We start from the raw sequence: 24966 nt of genomic DNA, 5'->3' as shown, positions 1-24966 counted from the left end.
TTGAACAAAATGAATTTCCATTTGAGGGCAATGGCCACAGATTATCCTTGAACTGCAATTTAAGAACCCATCATGTCTGGAACAACTTATCAAGAATTATATATTGAGATTCCAAAGACATCTGGGGAGAGCAGTTGTTTTAATTACATTGACATGGTTTATTAAGCAACCTGGGAAATCTGTCATTTTGCTCATGTTTGCCCTGCACTGTTCTATGCTAAAAGTATAGCTGACAATTAAATTAGGTTTGGTAATTCCCAAGGCACAGTTTCTCAAGTATTTAGAATCAAAGTTATCATTAAAAAAAATGAGTATAGAGAAAACCTGAGTGGCAAACCCAACCTAGCTACTCAAAGGCAAAACCTTCTGGCATCTCTGGTTGAAAAGGACAGGAGCAGCTGGTGATCAGAAAGATTAATACTGGGTCAAATTGAACAACAGTCAGACTTCACATAAAGAAAACATCATAAATTCAGTTCATATGACTCCACAATGTTTATATAGAAAAGAATTACCTAAGATAGCATTTTGTTGAAGATTTAATACAGATAACCAGTGCTTTTTTTCTAATAAAAAAAAAGGTGCTGGAACTCTCATCTTGGCAGGCGCAGGAGGTGGGGGGGCAGGGGGCAGCGCTGCTGCGGTCACAGGTGTGAGAGGTGTTGGTGATGGGCTGCCCCCCGGGGCCAGAGCCGGCACGGCTGGTGCTGTGGGAGCAGGGCCCGCTCTATATGGCGGGGCTGTGCGGGGCGGGCGGCAGAGGCGGGGCGGCCCAGGCAATGCAGGACAGCCACTTAGGCATGCAGGGCAAGGCGATGGTGGCACAGATCCAGCACCAAGTAGGCCACCGGCCTGGCTGACATGGGTGAGCACAAGGAAGGAGTGCATATGGACTCCGCAGAACCCACCTCCCACTCCTTGTCCTCTCTTACTTACCCACTTGAGATGGTGTCGTTGGGCAGCAGGGAGGGATGCAAAGTTCCTGCCTACTCACCTTTGCTGCAGACAACTTGCTGGTGCAACGTTTGCCGGCCAGGTCTTTTGGCGCCCTCAGCAGCAATTCCTATTGGCTTTCGAAAGCCAATAGGCTTTTGAAAGCCAATAGAGGGAGTAGCATAGCTTGTGCAAAAGCTTTGTGTGTGTGTGTGTGTGTGTGTGTGTGTGTGTGTGTGTGCAAAAAAAGGTGCTGGAATGCCATTCTGAGCGTTCTATGAGAAAAAAAGCCATGCTTTTATGTTTTAATCTTATGATTTTAAAAATATATATTTTTCTATTGTAAGTTGCCCCAAATCTTGCCATGTGGATTGCATACAAATATTATATAATTGGTAAATAAAGGTAGAACGTATGTTAAATATATATCAAATGATAATATGCTTCCCTACAAAGTCAATTCTTGCTCAATGACAGACCAGGGAGTTAACTCGGAAAGGCAAGAGGAAAATCTAGAAGAGGTCTGTGCAACTTGTAGAAGGGAAAGGCCCACACTGATGAATTAAAAATCTTTGTGATTTGGTGACTAGAGGAGCATCTACATTGTTGGAGCTTGTGGTCATGGTAAGCCATGGAGCTTGTGGTCATGGTAAGCCATGGAGGCACTAGGCAACATTACTTTCAGGGCAGTGGTGGTGATTTTATTTAAAAAAAGTCTGTGCTCTGTCCAAGGGTGCTTGGTAGGCTGCATGTACAGGCCTGGTCTAGAATTTATTTTGGAGCATTCAACTATCTAGAGCAGGCATGTCAAACTCATTTTGTTTGAGGCAACTTATAAAAGAATTGCCATTAATTTGTTTTAATAAAATAATTTAAATCAATTTTTCACTTGATTTCAAATTAAATGAATTATATTGGTTGACAATGAGATTTTTTTTTAGTACAATTGCCAAATGCAATAAACTGGTTTTAGGTATATGTTACTGGAAGGAAAAAGCAATCCCTGCTGCATTACTGATCCCAGAGAAGCATTTGCATGTATGCAGGTATCCTTAGGGTGCCATAGTTATGGATGAGAAATATTGGTTGCAAAGTTGGCATTTCTGGATGTAATACAGATATTTTGGACTTATTTTTGTTTCTTTGCATGTTTGATAATTTTTAAAAAGGCATATGCTACTGACTACACTTATGCACATATGTAACATCTTTTGCTAGAATACATGACCACTGCTTGTCCAGAATGTGAAAAGTGAAAGATTGTGACTAAACAAAATTTTAATGTACAGATAATACCACCAGAAATTATTTTAGCCTTTTTAATAAATGTTATTGATGTTAAGCTCACCATGGAAAACATCACATATTGTTATGTATATACTAGGTTAATTATTTAAAGACTGAAGTGCAACATAAACTGTGAGTTAAGGAGAAGTGGGTGGAGGGGCACAGTAGCTAAGTCCTTGCTGATTGGACCCTCTTTGCTTTTAAACTGCCAGAGGCTGCTGGGAAAAGCTACAAAACTGTGAGTTAAGGAGAAGTGGGTGGAGGGGCACAGTAGCTAAGTCCTTGCTGATTGGACCCTCTTTGCTTTTAAACTGCCAGAGGCTGCTGGGAAAAGCTACAAAACTGTGAGTTAAGGAGAAGTGGGTGGAGGGGCACAGTAGCGGCTCGCGTGCCTAACGGCGCACGAATCATATAACAAAATCAAAAATAGTGGTGGTATATTCAGGGCAAGTGCATCTGAGATTCCTTTCATCTCAGCATGTCTGGCTTAGTTCAGTGCAACACTTGCTTTGCAGCTGTCTTTCGCAGCACTCTTTTCAAACTGGGAAACTGTCCTATATGTACACAAATTACTAGTCTACAAGGACAGATTATTCATCTAGGGTCTGTAATCTGCGCTCTTCAGGCAGAAATCAGGTGTTCAGTTCAGCCCTCCTACTCTACTGAGCCTCCACGCTATCAGCCCCCTCTACCGCAAAGATCCTGCAGGAGAAGGGCAGTGTGGACAACTGTGGGATCTGGCAGGGTGAGAGCTGTGAACCATAAGCCCAAAGCTTTAGCTGTGTCCCTGCATAACAATACCAACAAAGAAGAAAAATAACAGCGTTCAAAAGAAACCAGCATGGCTGCATAAAAAAAACTCTGATAAACTGAAAGATAAAAAGGACAAGTATAAGAAGTGGAAAGAGGGGCACATAACTAAGGCAGAATATCAGCAAACAACCCGTGTTTGCAAAGATGAAGTGAGGGAAGCTAAGGCTCAAAATGAACTAAGACTTGCGACCAAAGTCAAAAATAACAAAAAAAAGCTTCTTTCAACATATAAGAAACAAGAAAAAGGTTAAGGAAATGATTGGTCCATTAGTGGGGGAAAGTGGCAAGACGGTGACAAGCAACAGGGAGAAAGCAGAACTATTTAACTCATTTTTTGCATCTGTCTTTACACAAAGGGAAAAAACAGTCCAACCTACCAAAACCAGTGCCATAAAAAACAGAATAGAAACGCAAGTTAAGATAGGCAAGAAAATGGTAAGCGAGCACCTGTCCAGCCTAGATGAGTTCAAATCACCAGGACCAGATGGATTACACCCCAAGGTTCTCAAGGAACTGGCAGACGTGATCTCAGAACCACTGAACTATATTTTTCAAAGATCCTGGAGCACTGGGGAACTACCAGAGGACTGGAAGAGAGCTGATGTAGTTCCCATATTCAAAAAAGGAAAAAAAAAAAGATCCAGGAAACTACAGGCCTATATCAGCCTGACCTCAATACCTGGGAAGATTCTGGAAAAGATAATCAAACAATAAATCAGTGAACACCTTGATGCGAACAAAGTTATCACTAAAAGCCAACATGGGTTTGTCAAAAACAAATCGTGCCAGACAAACCTTATTGCATTCTTTGACCAAGTGACAAAACTAGTGGACCAGAGGAATGCTGTAGATATAATTTACTTGGACTTCAGTAAGGCATTTGATAAAGTAGATCACAACCTACTACTTGATAAGATAGAAAATGTAGGTTAGATAGCATCACCACCAGATGGATTCGTAGCTGGCTGACAGGCCGTACCCAGCGTGTGGTCCTCAATGGAACTGCATCTCCATGGAAGGAAGTGTGTAGTGCGGTGCCCCAGGGCTCTGTTCTGGGCCCAGTGCTCTTCAACATCTTCATCAACGATTTGGATGAGGGGATAGATGGGGAACTCATCAAATTTGCAGATGACACCAAGCTGGCAGGAATAGCCAATACTCCAGAAGATAGGCTTAAGATACAGGAGGATCTGGACAGACTCGAACACTGGGCACTATCTAACAAAATGAGCCTTGGTGGAGCAGTGGGCTAATGCCTCCTTAAGTAACACCAGCTGCCTGGAATTAGTGCAGGTTCGCATCCCACCAGGCTCAAGGTTGACTCAGCCTTCCATCCTTCTGAGGTAGGTAAAATGAGGACCCAGATTGTTGGGGGCAATAAGCTGACTTTGTAATAATGCCACTTTGGGGGGGGCAAAAGCCCTAATAAGCAGGCATATACATAGAATGAAGGCTATTGCTAAGCACATTGGTTTGTGCTTAAATTGTAAGCCGCCCTGAGTCTTCGGAGAAGGGCGGGATATAAATGGGATTAAAAAAAAATGAAATTCAATTGTGAAAAAAGTAAGGTTCTACATTTAGGCAGGAAAAATCAAATGCACAGGTATAGTATAGAGGGTACCTTGCTCGATAGTAGTAACTGTGAGAGAGATCTCGGAGTCCTAGTGGACAATCACTTAAATATGAGCCAGCAGTGTGCTGCAGCTGCCAAAAAAGCCAACACAGTGCTAGGCTGCATTAACAGAGGGATAGAATCAAGATCACGTGAAGTACTAATACCACTTTACAATGCCTTGGTAAGGCCACACCTGGAATACTGCATCCAGTTTTGGTCACCACAATGTAAAAAAGATGTCGAGACTCTAGAAAGAGTACAGAGAAGAGCAACAAAGATGATTGGGGGACTGGAGGCTAAAACATATAGGGAACGGTTGCTGGAATTGGGTTTGTGTAGTTTAATGAAGAGAAGGGTGAGGGGTGACATGATAGCAGTGTTCCAATATCTCAGGGGCTGCCACAAAGAAGAGGGAGTCAAGCTATTCTCCAAAGCACCTGAAAGCAGGACAAGAAGCAATGGATGGAAACTAGTCAAGGAGAGAAGCAACCTAGAACTAAGGAGAAACTTCCTGACAGTTAGAACAACTAACCAGTGGAACAACCTGCCTCCAGAAGTGGTGAATGCTCCAACACTGGAAGTTTTTAAGAAGAGACTGGACAGCCATTTGTCTGAAATGGTATAGGGTTTCCTGCCTTAGCAGGGGGTTGGACTAGATGACCTCCAAGGTCCCTTCCAACTACTACTACTTCTTCTTCTTCTTCTTCTTCTTCTTCTTCTTCTTCTTCTTCTTCTTCTTCTTCTTCTTATTATTATTATTATTATTATTATTATTATTATTATTATTATTATTATTATTATTATTATTATTATTATTATTATTTTCTAAATAATCTATTTTTCAAAACACACAACAGTCCAAACAGTAAAAGTAAAGTCCAAATTAAGAATATTTCATTCTTAAGAATTGTTTAATTTAAAGTGGTTTAGTTGTAATAGATGGTTAGATTCAAAATAGTTTTTAAGAGTACGTAGAAAAGATACTATTTTTTTCTAGCATCAGCTAAATTAGACATATTACATTGAGAAAAATGTTTCTCATTTCTTTCCTGTTACCTTTATTGATTTCATTGCAGAGATGTTAAGATAGGAAATAAATTATTTTGTTATCTAATTTTACCTTCCAAAAGATAGAAACAGATGAAAAATGTGAGGTTCTTTCCTGTTCCCTTTTTTGAATTAGCTGTTTTAGATTCTAAAAGTTTAGTTCCTAAAGAAGTAACCCTGTAAATAATTTTAATGTCCTCCTGTAGTGCACGGGTAGGCAACCTTGGCTCTTTTATGACTCAAGGACTTTGAACTGCCAGAATTCCTGAGCCAGCATGGCTCAGCTTGGAAACCTCTCTCTTTTCCCTCAGCATGGCTGGCTCAGGATTTCTGGGAGTTGAAGTCCACGAGTCATGAAAAAGAGCCAAGATTGCCTAGCCCTGCAATAGGCTTAGGAAAGCCAATAGAGGGAGTTTTTTTTTTTTTGCAAAAAAAAAAGGTGCCGGAACGTCGTTCTGAGCATTCTATGAGATAAAAAGCCCTGCAGATAATTATTGATTACCACTTACTCACTGAGTGACAAAGTCCACTCCTATTCTATCCATGTTCTTGCTTTTAATTTTTGTTGTTAATTTTTAAAGTTTTTGTATTTATGCTTTTATACTATTATAAGCTACTCACTCTGAACAATGAGACAGAATTGAATGTTTACTGTTATAACAATATTTCATACTTGGCTTCCTTTTTTGTTTTTTCTGTTGCATTTTTGTCACTTTTTAGAATTATTTGCAAGGCATTTTTCTTTGATGATGTATGCCTATCATAAATAATTTATTTTGTGCCTTTTTCTTTTTCTGTTATTATTTTAAAAGTAATACAAATGAATATTTTAATTTTTTAGAGACTTAATATAAAAGCAACACTGTAAATTCAGTTCACATGAATTAACTTTTCTCTCAGATTTCAAATGAAATCTCCTTTGCCTAGAACAAAAGACACTGTGTATATCAAATGAAATCTCACGAATTCTACCTGCTCCAGAAAGTTTTTCCAAGCATGAGCTTTGAGGTAAGGAACCAATGTTTGTTACATAGATTACATGTACAAAGGAGCTCAATCTTTTTTTTAATGACCCAGCCTGAAGTATATGCAAACAGACACTCAATGAGACGTCAAAGATACTTAAGAAACAAGTTTAAGCCAAACGTGGACTGCCAAAGGTAATGCAAAACTAGGCGACTTATTTGCATTTATCTTTAGATAACATCTTTGAAAATATATCATGACCACATCTTTTTTATACAGTCACAACTCCCAATTTATTTGTAAAGACAATTATAAACACATGACAAAATTGTAGTAGTTATCAGTTCATTGTTAGCTAATAATGAAACTAGAGGAAGTGGCAATCCCACTGGTAATTTAAGAATTGCAAAGCAAAAGGAGAGTCTTCTCTGCAGCTAAAATGCAGAAAGAACAGAAAGAAAGGAAGGAAGAGTAAATTGTTACATTTTAGTTTCATACCAAAAGTTCACTTGTAATGTATTTGAGAATATTCTGAAATTTACTTTGAAATTCTATGTTTAATCATACCACTTCCACAATTGAGAGGGACACAATGCCTGCAAATTATAAACGTTTGAGCCCAACACATTGCACAGCAGAGCTGGCTTCTTACCTATGACATGTTATATGCACTACTCATTGTTTAGAACCACAAAGGCTTAGTGAAATACAGAAAGAATTAAATAATCTTATATATCTCACAATTATCAGCTGAGTTTACACCTGGAAATTGACATTTACCTTTCATTCCACCTACCTTTCTCCCAGCAAAAGTACCTAATCAGACATCTCCCAAATATCAAGATTTATTTAACATGATAACCAGCTTACCTGAAAGTCCTGATCATCAATTCCAAACCTCTCTCGCAAATTACGAAAAACCATTGGACAATATTCTTTGAATTTGAAATGGCTTGGCATGTTTTCTCTGAAAAAGAGATTTGATACTCAGTGTGAGGAATTGTATATACAGGTAGTCCTTAATTTGCAACTATTTGTTTATTGACCATTTGAAGTTATGATGGTACTGAAAGAATAATTTACAATCAGTCCTTGTACTTATGACTGTTGCAGCATTCCTGAGGTAATACCATCAAAATTCGGAACCTGGCACAATTGGACAAGTGGGACACAAGATTACCATTTCAAACCTTTCCAGCTGGCTTCCAACAAACTTCATGAGGGGAAACCCATTAGTTTAATGACTGTAGTAAAAAGGTAGCAAAATTAGGCAGGAATCATTTGAGGACTCATTATTTAATGATGGAACTCCTATTCATCTATGTGCACCCCTTTAACAGAGTCAGTTTTTATTTTTCATATCTCAGCCTCCAAAATGTGGCTTGGTTTGTTTGCTGCAAACTAATTTAAGGTTAACAACATTTCATACCATTTTTTTAAAAGATCACATGACACAATTCAATAAACAACTAATCTTCCCTGCCTCCCCAAAAGTGTATTTTGCCAAGTGATCCCTTTCCACAGAGCTCTTAAGAATATACAACTCCACACAACAGTCATCTGTTTGACCCCTAAACCTGCCTAATTAAATTCCGAATCCTTAGATTCTCTTGTGTACAAAGAGAACCCAACCCCCATGCCACAGTCCACCACTGGGCCACAGCCCATTCAGAACCAGGCCACACAAGAGGCAAGCAAGCACATGTTGACGACCAGCTCCACTCACACAAGCAGCAGGCTGTTGCATCGCACACACAGCTCCATACGTGCAAGTGGCGGGTGCTTACAGGAGCAGCTCCACTCATGTGAGTGATGGCTGCTTGTGCTATCACGAGCAGTGCCAGTCACACAAATGGAGCTGTGCGCTTGTGTGCACACGCCTGCTACTTACACAGAAACATTCCCCCCCTCTGCTGCCGGGCTGCCAAACTGGAAATGGTGGGGACTGCTGCTCTAAGGTATTCTCCTCATAGAAGATCTTAAATTGATGGAATAATGCGTGATCATTTCACCCCATCCTTGAGTTTAAATCCTCACTAATTATTGATGCCATTTATATAAACAAGTGAGGATAAAATTTTCTAGGTGCACTCAAGTGGCATTGTTCTGAGTGTGTGTTTTAAAAGGAAGAATGTAAACATTAAAAAATAAGCAAAATTTCAACTTGATTAGATGAAAGCAAAGGGACCAGTACCTATGGTTTCAAGTGAGACACCTAAGTTGCAATGCAGACTAAATTCACCATACCACCCCTGGGTCTCCCTCCTGCATTACTTGGGGTAGCCAAAATAGAATTGGTCCAGTAGCCATCTAGCTCCACCTCTGATGTAGCCCAAGATTACTGAAGAAAAAAGGATATAACACTGTGATAGATAATCAAAAAGGGCTTGGTTTTTTGATGGTGCAAACCAGCAATATTCCAAGTTAACAAGGAAATTGCATCACCATTCAAGAACAGTGAAATGGGTTGATTTTTATTTTGTCAGGCCAACGACCTGAAATTGTTGTGTTGAACTGAAGAATCAGTGGGAAAAAACTAGGCTTCCCTTAAGCATTGGCTTGTCTCATGCAAATTCTGTAATTATTCCAGGGAATCTTGCTTTGCGAAAATGAAATTAGAACAGTCCAGTAGATTTTGTGTTGTAGTGTCTTGTTCAGCAATACTGATTGGAGGATTGGTAGTTCTTGCTGTATGCTGCTCTTGAACAATTGAATCGGCAAGAGGTCTGCCTCTAGCCCTCTGCTTATTACTTATAGACTAAATTGCATGTCTTGGTGTGTTTGAGAACTCTAACCATTCCATTCTCCATTGAGGGGAAACAAGGCCTATCAGTGACTCAGCTGTGACCATGGTATTCCATAGACGTTTCCTCATATTTTCTAATTTGTGTAGCATATTATCTTGTTTGGCCCTTGGTAAGGAGCCAAAAGCATTGATAAGACCAACTTCACTTATATCTGGAGAGTGTTCATTCAGTAAATCTGATTCTCATGGTCTTGCTTTCTCAAATCTGGGAGTGGTACTGTGGCTGCCCCGTAAGCATCCGGAAACTGACTTAATAAGGTTGTTTGATATAGGCAACATAGAATTGAACAAAGATTGATTTTTTCCCCATAAAAGACTCCATGGACAAAATTTGAATGTGCTTTCATCTTAAATGACATTAATGGGATGGTAGGTTGAAAGATAGAAGAATCCACTTGGAAAGATAGAAGAATCCACTTATGGTTTAAGACAGTTGGGAGCTATTCAACAGCACACAGTTCTATCTGGCTGTTTTGGCTATGAAGAAATTGGCCTACAGAAATTACTATTGCTCTCCTAGAATCCCAGTTCCAATATTTTAGCTATTCAAAACAAACAAACAACTGAGAATGATTTGTCATGTCTGCCATAAACCAACTAGAAATATTCTTCTGTTGTAGCTGGGGAACTTCAGTATGTGTGAAGCCCATTCTCTTCATTTTGTCAGGTTAAGAGTAAATGTTTGGGTACTGTGACATTTTGTCAGATTATTTTACTGTTTAATTGCTTGCTCTTTAACGTTCCTCAGATAGGAAGGTTAGATGGACCAATTGTATCAGCCTTGATGAGCATGAAAAGTCCAGTTTCATGCTTTTGAATATAAGCCTCAACACTGTATTTTAGCATCTTCTGTCCATGTTTTACTGCTGAGAAATGTTTGGATATTAAGATCACAGCTTGAGTTGGGAACAGGTATTGTTTTGCCATAAACTCTACTGCGTTTTCTCAGGGAGCCTGATTTTGGTTTTTATTTTTAAGCTTGTTTTGTTTTCCTTGAGGCTAGTAGATGGGGTAATTATTTGGAATGGGTGACACACAATGAGAGTCCACGAGGGAGTCCTGATTCCCATTTAGTTTTTGCCTAACAGATAAGGAAAGCTCTGACAGCTGTTGTCTTTCTACTTCTGTTTGAAGATCCCATTCTAAGGCATCAGATTTGTTTGAAATAAAAGGAGCATTTGTTTACTTAAAAGATCCTTTTCTTGCAAAGTGTTCTTCTATCTTTGGTTGTTTGGCTGATTTCTATAAAGGGAGAGAGGCTGGACTGATGATATATCATTTCTTTTCCCCATATCATTCAAGTCCTTTATCTGTGCCTTTGCCTTCACATTCCTCTCATCCAAAACAGTGTAACTTGTCTTGAATTAAAGAGAACATATTCCAACATATTAACAACAAGAAAAAAAGTCAAGGAAATTGTAGACCCACTAAAGAGAGAAGATGGCAAGGAAATTACAGGCAACAGGGAGAAAACAGAGCTGCTTAACACAAGATGAAACTATAGCCCAACATACCAGAAAAAACACTGCAAAAGACATACTAGAAACAAAAATTAAAATAAGCAAGAAAATAGTAAGGGAATTCCTATCCGATCTTGACGACTATAAATCACCGGGACCTTACAGATTACATCCCAGAGTTCTGAAAAAGCTGGCATATGTTATCTCAGAACCATTGCACCATATTTTTCATAAATCCTGGAGCACCAGGGAAGTACCTGAGGATTGGAAAAGGGCTGATGTGGTCCCCATCTTCAAGAAAGGAAAAACAACAGACCCAGGAAACTACAGACCAATCAGTTTAACATCAATACATAGGAAGATCCTAGAAAAGATAATCAAAAAACAGATCTGCGAACAACTAGAAGCAAACAAAGTCATAACTAGTAGCCAGCACGGGTTTGTTAAAAACAGATCATGCCATACCAATCTTATATCATTCTTCGATAAAGTGACTAAACTAGATCAGTGAAACGCAGTGGATGTAGTATACTTGGATTTCAGTAAGGCATTTGACAAAGTAGACCACAACCTACTCCTTGGTAAGCTAGAAAAAGCTGGAATAGACAACATCACCATCAGATGGATCTGTAGCTGGCTGACAAATGTACTCAATGAGTAAGTCCTCAACGGGACTACATCCTCATGGACAAAGGTTAGCAGTGGGGTATCACAGGGTTCCGTCTTAGGCCCAGTACTCTTCAGTATCTTCATAAATGACTTAGATGAGGGAATTGAAGGGGAATTCATCAAATTTGCAGATGACACCAAACTGTCAGGAGTAGCCAACATCCCAGAGGACAAACTAAGGATGTAAAAAGATCTTGATAAATTCGAACAATGGGCCCCATCCAACAAAATGAGTTTCAATGTGGAGAAAAGCAAAATCTTACACTTAATCAGGAAAAATCAAAGGCACAAATATAGATTGGGCGAGGCCTGGCTTAAAAACACTAAATGTGAAAGGGACCTTGGAGTCCTGGTGGACGATCACTTGACTATGAGCTAACAGTGTGCAGCCTCAACCACAAAAGTTAATACAATCCTGGGTTGTAGAAACAGAGGTATAGAATTAACATCATGCGAAGTACTAGTGCCGCTTTACAAAGCCCTAGTAAAACCACACCTGGAATACTGCAGCCAATTTTGGTCACCATATTCTCCAAAGCTATTTTCCAAAGCGCCCAAAGGCAGGACAAGAAGCAATAGATGGAAACTAATCAAGGAGAGAAGCAACCTAGAACTAAGGAGAAACTTCCTGACAGTTAGAACAATTAACCAGTGGAACAACCTGCCTCCAGAAGCTGTGAATGCTCCAACACTGGAAGTTTTTAAGAAGAGACTGGACAGCCATTTATCCAAAATGGTATAGAGTTTCCTGCCTGAGCAGGGGGTTGGACTAGATGACCTCTAAGGTCCCTTCCAACTTTATTATTATTATTATTATTATTATTATTATTATTATTATTATTATTATTATTATTATTATTATTATTATTTCACAAAAAAGATGTTGAGAGTTTGGAAAAAATTCAGAGAAGAGCAACTAAGATGATCAAAGGCCTGGAGGCAAAAACATATGAAGAATGGCTGCGGGACTTCTGTTTAGCTAGTTTAAAGAAAAGGAGAAATAGGGGGAGACATGATAGCAGTATTCCAGTATCTGAGGGGCTGCCACAAGGCAGAGGGGGTCAGGTTGTTCACCAAAGCATCAGAGGGAAGTATGAGAAACAATCATTGGAAATTGATCAAGGAGAGAAACAACCTGGAATTAAGGAGAAACTTTCTGACAGTGAGTACAATCAACCAGTGAAACAGCTTACCCGCAGAAATCGTGGGCACTCCGTCAGAGGAAATTTTTAAGGACTAGACAATCACCTGTCAGAGATGGTACAGGTTCTCCTGCTTGAGCAGGGGGCTGGACTAGAAGACCTCTAAGGTCCCTTCCAGCTCTATTCTATTCTATTCTATTCTATTCTATTCTATTCTATTCTATTCTATTCTATTCTATTCTATTCTATTCTATTCTATTCTATTCTATTCTATTCTATTCTATTCTATTCTATTCTATTCTATTCTATTCTATTCCATTCCATTAAGAATGGCTAAAAACTAATAATACAGTTAAACGGGAAGGGGCTACAAGAAAATATGTTACTGAGCTAATAACTCTGCCTTCCCCTTTCCCAGTCCCAATTGTGGTTATAAGTTGAAACTATTATGATTAACATACAGTATAGCCATATTATTTCATATTTTTCAGATCAATACACCCAAACACAGTTATAATTATTCTCACTTAGAAGCCTGCAAAATTGCTGTTTCCCAAAGACCTTTGCACTACAATTCCAAATGCCACATTTTTCCCAATCTGAGGCAAATGTTCAGCCAGGCAAAGATGGACTTAAAGCTATTCTCAGAGATCTCTACAAGGGAGTCACAGGTGATATGGAGACATTACTGGAAGAATTGGACTAAAAACATCATGCAGGTAGAGACTTCTTTACAAGAGTCAATATAGTTAGATAAAATGAATTCTAGATGTTCAGTGGCATAAATTAGCACAAAATTTCAAAACTTTAAGGGCACAAAGAATTGGATTACAGAATACTCAGAATAATTCACAATCAAGTTATTAAATCAAATCTTTCTGTTTTTAGGCTTACATGAGTATCTGCTTCAAAAAGGTCCACTACTCATGCTATATAAAGTTCCAAAACACTTCTTTGGAATTATGCATTTCTGCTAGTCAAGCAATTCTCCACAAATGGCAAAATCTGCATCTAGCTTCAGAAAAATATTTTCTTCCACTCTATGGATATGTCTCTGATATAACCTGCAGGATTCAGCTTTAATCAGTCTTTAAGCCTTTATTACTGCAAAACTAGTTCAACATTAATATACATGACATTGAATTGCTCTTAACAGAATATTCCACTTATGCAGTTCCGATTTGAATGATTGTGTGCATATGGAATACAACATGTCTGCGTTTCTATTTCCTAAATACTTCCAGAAGTAGACTATATTTGACTTAGCAAATCCTCAACACTTCTTTTTGTTAAGTAACAGCTTTTTTGTTAAGTAATAGATAAGTAATTTGACCCCTTCATGGATTACTGCCTTGTCGTGGCGAAGGGGCTTGCATAATTCAATGAAGCTATGAGCTATGCCGTGCAGGGCCACCCAAGACGGAAAGGTCATAGCAGAGTTCTGACAAAACGTGATCCACTGGAGAAGGAAATGGCAACGCACTCCAGTATCTTTGCCATGAAAACCCCATGGACAGTAACAAAAGGAAAAACGATATGATGCTGGAAGATGAGCCCCTCAGGTCGGAAGGCATCCAATATGCTACTGGGGAAGAGCAGAGGGCTAGTACTAGTAGCGCCAGAAAGAATAAAGCGACTGGGCCAAAGCCGAAAGGACACTCAGCTGTGGATGTGTCTGGTGGTGAAAGGAAAGTCCAATGCTGTAAAGATTTTTTCTCCATAGGAACCTGGAATGTAAGATCCATGAATCAAGAAAAGCTGGACGTGGTCAAACAAGAGATGACAAGACTGAACATCGACATCTTAGGTATCAGCGAACTAAAATGGACAGGAATGGGTGAATTTAATTCAGATGACCATCAGGTATACTACTGTGAGCAAGAATCCCTCAGAAGAAATGGAGTAGCTTTCATAGTCAATAAAAGAGTAGGAAAAGCAATACTGGGATACAATCCTCAAAATGACAGAATGATCTCAGTTCAAATCCAAGGCAAACCATTCAATATCACAGTGGTCCAAGTCTATACTCCAACCACCAGTGCTGAAGAGGATGAAATTGACCGGTTCTATGAAGCCCTACAGCACCTTATAGAATTAACACCAAAAAATGATGTCCTTATCATCATGGGGGATTGGAATGCTAAAGTAGGAAGCCAAAAGATAAGCGGAATAACAGGCAAGTTTGGACTTGGAGTACAAAATGAAGCAGGGCACAGGCTGATAGAATTTTGTCAAGAGAATACGATGGTCATAGCAAACACTCTTTTCCAACAACCCAAGAGACGGTTCTACACATGGACATCACCAGACAGTCAACACAGAAATCAGATTGACTATATGCTCTGCAGCCAAAGATGGAGAAGCTTTATACAGTCAGTAAAAACAAGACCAGGAGCTGACTGTGGCTCAGACCATGAGCTTCACATTGCAAAATTTAGGCTTAAACTGAAGAGAGTAGGGAAAAGCACTAGGCCAGTCAGGTATGAATTAAATCATATCCCTGTTGAATATACAGTAGAGGTGGCAAATAGATTTAAGGAATTAGATCTGATAGACAGAGTGCCTGAAGAACTATGGACAGAGGTTTGCAACAATTTACAACAGGTAGCAACCAAAACCATCCCAAAGGGGAAAAAAATGCAAGAAAGCAAAATGGCTGTCTGAGGAAACTTTGCAAACAGCTGAGGAAAGGAGGGAAGTGAAAGGCAAGGGAGAAAAAGAAAGATACACCCAATTGAATGCAGAATTCCAGAGAATAGCTAGAAGAGATAAGAATGCCTTCTTAAATGAACAGTGCAAAGAAATAGAAGAAAACAATAGAATAGGGAGGACCAGAGATCTTTTCAAGAAAATTGGAGAGAGGAAGGGAACGTTTCATACAAAAATGGGCATGATAAAGGACCAAATTGGCAGGGACCTAACAGAGGCAGAAGAGGTGGCAAAATTACACAGAAGAACTATACAAGAATGAGCTTAATGTCCCTGATAATCACAATGAGGTGGTCACTGACCTCGAGCCAGATATCCTAGAATGTGAAGTGAAGTGGGCCTTAGAAAAGCTGAGCAACAACAAAGCTAGTGGAGGTGACAGTATTCCAGCTGAGCTATTCAAAATCTTAAAAGACGATGCAGTAAAAGTGCTACACTCAATTTGCCAGCAAATTTGGAAAACTCAACAGTGGCCACAGGATTGGAAAAGATCAGTTTACATTCCAATTCCAAAGAAAGGCAGTGCCAAAGAATGTTCAAACTACCACACCATTGCACTCATTTCTCATGCTAGTGAAGTTATGCTTAAAATCCTACAAGCTAGACTCCAGCAGTATGTGGACCGAGAACTACCAGAAGTACAGGCAGGATTTCGAAGAGGCAGAGGAACTAGAGATCAAATTGCCAACATACGTTGGATCATGGAGAAAGCTAGGGAGTTCCAGAAAACCATCTACTTCTGGTTCATTGACTATGATAAAGCCTTTGATTGTGTGGATCATAACAAACTGTGGCAAGTTCTTAAAGAGATGGGCATACCAGACCATCTTATTTGTCTCTTGAGAAACCTATATGTGGGCCAAGAAGCAACAGTGAGAACTGGACACGGAACCACTGATTGGTTCAAAATTGGGAAAGGAGTCCGGCAAGGCTGTATACTGTCGCCCTGCCTATTTAACTTATATGCAGAGCACATCATGAGAAAGGCAGGGTTAGAGGAATCAAAAGTTGGAATTAAGATTGCCGGAAGAAATATCAACAACCTAAGATATGCAGATGATACCACTCTAATGGCAGAAAGTGAAGAAGAACTAAAGAGCCCCTTGATGCAGGTGAAGAAGGAGAGTGCAAAACCTGGGTTGAAACTTAACATTAAGAAAATCAAGATCATGGCATCCGGCCCTCTCAATTCCTGGCAAATAGATGGGGAAGAAATGGAGGTAGTGACAGATTTTATTTTCCTGGGCTCCAAGATCACTGCAGATGGAGACTGTAGCCAAAAAATTAAAAGACGCTTGCTCCTGGGGAGGAAAGCCATGGGAAATCTAGACAGCACACTAAAAAGCAGAGACATCATCCTGTCAACAAAAGTGCATATAGTCAAGGCTATGGTCTTCCCAGTTGCAATGTATGGCAGTCAAAGCTGGACCATAAAAAAGGCTGAGCGCCAAAGAATGGAGGCCTTTGAACTATGGTGCTGGAGAAGACTCCTGCGAGTCCCTTGGACAGCAAGGTGATCAAACTGGTCAGTCCTAGAGGAGATCAACCCTGACTGCTCTATAGAAGGCCAGATCCTGAAGCTAAAACTCAAATACTTTGGCCACCTAATGAGAAGGAAGGAGTCACTGGAGAAGAGCCTAATGCTGGGAAAGATTGAGGGCAATAGAAGAAGGGGACGACAGAGAATGAGGTGGCTGGATGGAGTCACTGAAGCAGTAGGCGTGAGCTTAAATGGACTCCAGAAGATGGTAGAGGACAGGAAGGCCTGGAGGAACGTTGTCCATAGGGTCGCGATGAGTCGGACACGACTTTGCAGCTAACAACAACAACAAAGTAATTTGACTTAGCAAATACTCAATAGGTGTATAACCAGGGCTTTTTTTTCTAAAAAAAAGGTGCCCGAACTCTCATCTTGTTAATCTTTTATTTATATAATTTTATTTATATATTTATTTATATAATTAAACAATTATATATTCAATTCTTAACATACATTTAATTTTTTGTATTTAAGGCAAATGTTCATAGAAAATTCCAAACTTTTGTCCAATTCTCATCTGACAAATCTTCTTGACTCCTTTCCTTGCTCTTAGTATCTATGGCCGAATGTCGTCCTCTGAGTAACCACAGATCAACGTACTTTGAAGGATCGAAAAGTCTCAGAGGTTGTCCGACAAGTTTGATGAACAAAAATGCTGAAATTGTCTTAAGTCTTTAACAAAGCTCTTGTTGGGGTGGCAATTAGATTCATCTGTGAAAACCCATGTTCACATTCATTTGAAGAATTAGGAATGGTATTCAGAGTCCGTATCAAATGCAACAGTTTTTCTGAATATGCCTTTTTGAGAATGTATTCACAAAATCCACGAATCATTTCTCTTTCATTTAGTTGCAGTCTGATTGATAAGTTTCTAATTTCCACTTCTCCAAATGTCAGTTGAGTATTAACATCTTCAGGGCAATGTTTTTGATCAAGTACGCGAGACCAATACGCCAACTCATCATCTTTGCTATCAAGTAATCTTTTTTCAATTGACTCTTTCAATTGAAATATACTTGGTCAATGGGAGGATCCTTTTTTGAATCTCTTTTGTGAAGTAAAACTCTACGAAAGCAAAGATCACTTACAGCAGCAACAGCACATTTATAATAGGGCCCAAAGTTCTGTCTTCTTTCTTCAAAAACTTGTACCAGTATTTTTATTTTCTTATTTGCCTTATACAAGTCAATGTTGTGGTCCTGTAGATCCAAACTTAAATCTGACAATTCTTGGAGAGCATCACACATCAATCCTAAGTCCAATAAAAATTCTGTAGATGTTATTTTTCTTTTCAAGCCATTATAAGTGTATTTATCATTTTTATCTCTTGTAGGATCATGCATTGCTTGTTCAAAATGATACACAAGGGATTCAAAATTATTCCATACAGCCAAAACTGTACACAAACTAGATGACACCCATCGGGTACTTAAAATTCTTCCAATTTTCAGCAGCTCAGTCCCCAGTAATTCTGCACATGAATGCAATTCTCTGCTATTCTTTGGTGAAGCATGGTATATGACATACAGTTTATCAATAAATGATTGGAATCTATTTAATCCTGAAGTTTCCTTGGCAGCATCACCTACTGATAATTCTAGTCTGTGATTAGCACAATGCCAAACTATAATAGAAGGAAAACGTTCTGACAGCAATCTTTTCACTCCACTTTTACATCCCATCATCACAGCAGTGCCATCGCATGCCAGAGAAATCAAATATTTTTTCAAATAATGTTCTGTCATCCCATAAGAGTAAAGACATTGGAGTAAGGAATCAAATATTCGTTCTTCTGTTACTTTTTCAAGTTCTACCAAGTCCAAAAACAAATTTACTGGTGAATTCATTCCCATACCTTCAATATAGCATCGAACAAATACTATGAGGGTAGTTTTTTTGCTTATTGTGGTTGATTCATCAATTATCAATGAAATTTTATTATTGGATCAAACAATTTCTTTAACCACAGTTTTCCTCATTTCTTCACTTATATGATTAACATTATATAATCTTAAAGGGCTTGCCATTGTGATAGAAGATTGCTACCACTGCTCCAGGGTTTGGCTAACTTAAATATGCATAGCATAATTAGATTTATTATTGCTGCTAAAGCTATAGATTACAGATTCACATTTCCCATGGATTGTCTTCTGTCCATGGAAGGGAAGCTTGGTAGATTCTAAATTTCATAATTTGAGTTATTCCTTTGAAGCAGGGTATATATGAGAACAAGCTGCAAAGGTCTTTAAAAACATGTTTCTCACATATTTATATTTTTGAATCATAAATATTAAATCTTTTTTCTTTCCAATGATCCAAACTAATGCTTTAGAAATATAATTTCCAGTTTTAGCTACAGTAAACAAGCAAATTACACTAAAGCTAAATTTAACGTTACTTCTTAAAGATATTTACTATATTTCAGAATTAGTATTCTTTCAGTCACAATCTTATTCCTATTCAATTTGGCTGATTTTAAAATGTGATGTAAAATCATAACCACATAAAAAGAAAACAGCAGAAACAGCTGCAAATTAACTCAACAGTTCTATGCTTAGCAAGATTTCCATTTAATCAAAGTCCTTGCTCTTTCCAAATCTATTTCAGGGTTTACTTTCTATATACACAAACAATGGGAAATGAGTTTCTGGGCTGGTTCAAATTTTTTACACATTCCAAAAATTTCAGGTAATGTATCTGTTCCATATAAAGCATGATAGGCTCTGTATTTGTACAATGGCCGATTATCTCAGTGTGCAGAAACGTGGATAACTACAAACAGAAGTTGCAAGCCCTCTCCTTGACTTCAGAGTCATCCTGGTGAAATAGTCAGCATATAAATTTAATAAATGACTTTTGTTTTTCAAATGCCCCTATCAGGAATTGAATTTGAATGAAGTTTCAGAAAATCAAATGTTCTGTGCTGGTGGTACTAAGCTCCCAAAGAACTAGCATGGGATAAATGGATTCTTCTTAATAAAAATAACTTCCTGCCTTTTTCTAATCATCATTTCTTCCCTACAGCAATTTGAAAAGTAAAACAAACCACTACTCCCTCCATGCAGGGAAAATTTCCTTGAGTCATACTTGGATATCCTATTTGCAAATACTATCTTACTTACCTAGTTGAGATGGTGTAGTTGGAGAACAGGGAGGAGTGCAAATTCCTGCCTACGCTGCAACTTGCCTGTGCAACATTTGCTTGCCGGGTCTTTTGGCAAGCTCAGCAGCAATTCCTATTGGCTTCCAAAAGCCAATAGCATAGCTGACTCAGGAATTCTGGGAGTTGAAGTCCATGAGTCATAAAAGAGCAAAGCCTGCAATAGGCTTAAGCCAATAGCAGAACAGCTTGTGCAAAAGCTTTTTTTTTTTTTTTGCAAAAAAGAGGTGCCGGAACGCCGTTCTGAGCGTTCTATGAGAAAAAAAGCCCTGTGTATTGTATAACAATCAAATCTTTACATTAGCCATAACTTTCCAAACTACAGAATTCTCAAACATCTAACAGCAGTTTACCTCTACCTCTTAGAATTATTTAAAATGTTATACTGAGAAGCACTATTAGTCAATGCATACTATTGGAGACTGTCTTAGACTAGAGCTGAAATTCTGTGGAAATTTAGCTTGGAAGCAATCTTTTGGAGAACGGATCACATTCTAGGACATCAGACCTACAAAGGAGAGCAGGCACATTTCTTCTTTCAGTCCACTGGAATTCCTCTTCTACCCTTCAATTTCTTTTGGGATCCAAATAGAAAAAACATAATGAAAAAACAAATCCACAATAGAACTGCTGATACTCTTGGCATATTTTTTAAAACCCAACTCAGAAAATCAAAATTAAGTAAAAATGTATTAATTTCAATTAAAAAATATAAAACAAAACAGAAGTTGGCCTAACTTACTTATTAAAAAGATGGTTGTCCACTTTTATCTTTGAATATGCTTTGAAGTCATCTGGCATTAGCATAACAGGGATTTGAACATGGCTCAGTTCATTGATCTACAAAGAAGACAAAAAGGAAATTAAAAGAAATTTGAAAAATGAGAAGAAATTAATTTCTTCCTGCCTCAGTTGGAAAACATGAAGACCTCCAGATGTTGACTTTCTAACCATCGTGAATACTAGTCATACTTGACAAAAAACAATGCTCGAAATCCTTCAGCTTAAAAAAAGCCAATTACAAGGAATATGTGAAAATTATTCCATAGTTGATGTTCTAGAGCTATGAACTGTAAAATAGATTTATCTCAGTTTAGAAATCAGATTTTCCACAAATTATTGCAGAAATTTAAGCACAAGGAAAGTATGGGGTATTAGTATTATATTTATTAGCATATTTTTTCATATCTGAATTAAATTTGAATTTTCTGTGTTCGCCTATGGCTGTTTAATATACCGCTATTTTTTCTTGCTAATAAATAAAATTCCCTCCACATACACAATGCCTTTTTTCAGCAATTATTAAATTACAGATAGCATTATTTACTACAGGGAGACAGCACAGAATTTAAAACAATGGAGACAGGCACAGCAGGGCTATCTCTTGACTTGTCTTTGTTCTCAGGCAGTGTTCAAAAGCAATGCCTCTTTAATTTAAGAATATCAAACAGAAATAGAAAAAGAATCAATTGTTTCCAGATTTTGGTGCCTGGCTTCAAGGAATCAGCCACTATCGGGCCTTTCTGTGCCAAAAGGAAAAAATGGTTTAGTATCATCTGCTACTCACAGAATCAAATAGCATGAAAACAATAGTTAACTTGTATAATAACAGTGACGCAAATCAAAATGAATGGTTTCATCAGAAAGAAGACCATCATATTTTTGAAAGGAAAAGGATTTACAATATAATAAAATAAAATCCATGCTTTTCCTAGTAGAAAATCATTTTATAAAAGCATATAGAAAAACCACTGTTCAAATTAAAAAAACACAACACCTAGAGTTCACAACATGCAGACTTAGTCCCTGTGATCTTGAAATTAAACCATCAAGTAGCATTTGAAAGACTTTTACTAAAACCTTAGATAGCTGCCAAATTTAAAGCTGTCTAAAACCTGATCTATATTATCTTGGATGTATCTGAATGATAGTACAATAACAAGCCTTGTGATACTTTAAAAACTCTTTAAAGATTCCTTTATTTAATCTCAAAATTATTCAATGATATCTTTTTAGAATTATAATAGTTTTTGGGGAAAGAGACAATCTGCTATGACATGTGGGGCTTATCTTCTAGAATTCAGGTACCATAACAGATTTCCACATTAGATATATTAACTTCTGTATTAGAGAGATAGAATGTCTCTTTTTTACATTTTAAACATAAATTAAGATTCATATTTAAAAATAAATTAAGATTCATGGCCAAGAGTCAATATTTCATAAAATGATGAAATATACATTGTGACATCAAGATGCAAATGCCATTCCCTTTTTTAAATGTGTGCCACTGTAATGCATGTACAAAAGGGAGTATATTTGTTTCATGATGCACATTTAATCCTTGCCTGCTTCTAAGATGTCCATGCATCTTCGTCTAGGCTTAGATCATTTTGGAACACTAGATTTAAAAGTTAACATATTTTGATCAAATCAAAGTTAATTAACATATTTTGACATGAACTCATCACAGCAGCTTTGCTTACAACCATATGTTTGCTGTGAATTATGAGATTTGGAATATCCACATATCTGAGAGATAAAGAATGATGCAAGGCACTTCTACTGCAAATATTACATATTTTTGTTGACTTCTATGACCTCCCTCTATAGCCAAACAGATCACCTTTAACTCTGGTAATCTTTCTGCTCAAAGATGAATGCTATCAGGATCCCCCTCCATGCTATTTAACGTTTTCATCTAAAATTCCAGATTCTATTTTTTGAATTTCAAAGCTCTGAAACCTCAGATACAATCAATCCATACCTGAATTCCCTATTTGGAAAGACTTTGTTTAAAAGTGGTGATATTGTTCTAGTTAACATGGAAATATCAAGCCTGAAAATTCTCCACTAAAATCTTGTCAATAGGGGCTTCACCTGATATTCAGATAACTTCCCAGATCCTCAAAGGCCATTTTGTTGTTGTTAGTTGCAAAGTCGTGTCCAACCCTTTGCGACCCCAGGGACAACGTTCCTCCAGGCCTGCTCTACCATCTTCTGGAGTCCATTTAAGCTCACGCCTACTGCTTCAGTGACTCCATCCAGCCACCTCATTCTCTGTCGTCCCCTTCTTCTATTGCCCTCAATCTTTCCCAGCATTAGGCTCTTCTCCAGTGAGTCCTTCCTTCTCATTAGGTGGCCAAAGTATTTGAGTTTCAACTTCAGGATCTGGCCTTCTAAGGAGCAGTCAGTGTTGATCTCCTCTAGGACTGACCGGTTTGATCACCTTGCAGTCCAAGGGACTTGCAGGAGTTTTCTCCAGCACCATAGTTCAAAGGCTTCAATTCTTTGGCACTCAGCCTTTCTTATGGTCCAACTTTCACAGCCATACATTGCAACTGGGAAGACCATAGCCTTTACTGTATGCTCTTTTGTTGGCAGGGTGATGTCTCTGCTTTTTAGCGTGCTGTCTAGATTTGCCATGGCTTTCCTCCCCAGGAGCAAGCATCTTTTAATTTCTTGGCTGCAGTCCCCATTTGCAGTGATCTTGGAGCCCAGGAAAATAAAATCTGTCACTACCTCCATTTCTTCCCCATCTATTTGCCAGGAATTGAGAGGGCCGGATGCCATGATCTTGGTTTTCTTAATGTTTAGTTTCAACCCAACTTTTGCACTTTCCTTCTTCATCCACAACAAGAGGCTCTTTAGTTCCTCTTCAATTTCTGCCATTAGAGTGGTATCATCTGCATATCTTAGGTTGCTGATATTTCTCCTGGCAATCTTAATTCCAACTTTTGATTCATCTAGCCCTGCCTTTCTCATGATGTGCTCTGCATATAAGTTAAAAAGCCAGGGCGACAGTATACAACCTTGCTGGACTCCTTTCTGAAGTTTGAACCAATCAGTGGTTCTGTGTCCAGTTCTCACTGTTGATTCTTGACCCGCATATACACAATCAAAGGCTTTTGCATAGTCAATGAAGCAGAAGTAGATGTTTTCCTGGAACTCCCTATCTTTCTCCATGATCCAGCGTATGTTGGCAATTTGATCTCTGGTTCCTCGGCCTCTTTAAAATCCTGCCTGTACTTCTGGTAGTTCTCGATCCACATATTGCTGGAGTCTAGCTTGTAGGATTTTAAGTAGTGCTTCATTCTTTCTGGCACTACTAGTACTAGCCCTCTGCTCTTCCCCAGTAGCATACTGGATGCCTTCCAACCTGAGGGGCTCATCTTCCAGCATCATATCCTTTTCCTTTTGGTACTGTCCAAGGGGTTTTCATGGCAAAGAGGCTTGCATAATTCAAAGGCCATACCCTTTCCTTTTTTCTTTTTTATTACATCTTATTAGATATAATAATAACTTCACTTGATAAAAACTTTGAAAATCCACTTCAACAAAGCATAGAGTGAGAATTGATATTTCTGGATAGCTGTATTCATATCAAAATGAACCTGAAAATTAAAATTAAAGTCTTCTTCAACTTTCTTTCTGCTTGGTGATCCCAACGCTTGGAGACTTTTTGCTTGGAAACCCCATTTCTAAGTTAGCATTTGAGAAAGTTACTGAAAAAGCAACTGAGAACTGACCGTCAGCTAAGGGGCAAGGTAAGTTTATATGTAGCACTTTACACAATATTCACAAAGATAAGCAACTCTTTCAATATCATCACTGAACAATCTTAAAAGAATATCTATTTTGCTTAGATACCAACGTTTATATTTTAAATATTTAAAGTTTTTCTTTTTCTTTTTTGGATTATTTTTATTATGTAATTCATAAAATTAAAAGTTATACAAGAGACAGTTCAACTAAGGCAGACATGTCAAACACAAGGCCCGGGGGCCGGATCCGGCCCGCGAAGTGGTTTCATGTGGCC

General features: G+C 38.3%; 1 protein-coding gene across 2 annotated transcripts in view; it reads right to left on the bottom strand.

Moving 5' to 3' along the window:
* PIP4K2A (phosphatidylinositol-5-phosphate 4-kinase type 2 alpha) overlaps window positions 1-24966 on the bottom strand; it is a 75915-nt gene that overhangs the window by 35472 nt on the left and 15477 nt on the right. For both annotated transcript variants that reach the window (XM_081345578.1, XM_081345579.1), the window contains exons 2-3: window positions 20890-20987; window positions 7532-7628 (exon numbers count right to left, since the gene is read on the bottom strand). In XM_081345578.1, coding sequence (XP_081201704.1) covers window positions 7532-7628; window positions 20890-20987 — 195 coding nt within the window. The remainder of the gene's footprint in view (window positions 1-7531; window positions 7629-20889; window positions 20988-24966) is intronic.

The sequence above is a fragment of the Vipera berus genome (genome assembly GCF_964194415.1).
Source record: "Vipera berus genome assembly, chromosome: Z".
Taxonomy (NCBI): Eukaryota; Metazoa; Chordata; class Lepidosauria; order Squamata; family Viperidae; genus Vipera; species Vipera berus.
The sequence above is the reverse complement of the archived record's forward strand: the minus strand, read 5'-3'. Positions and strand labels throughout refer to the sequence as shown.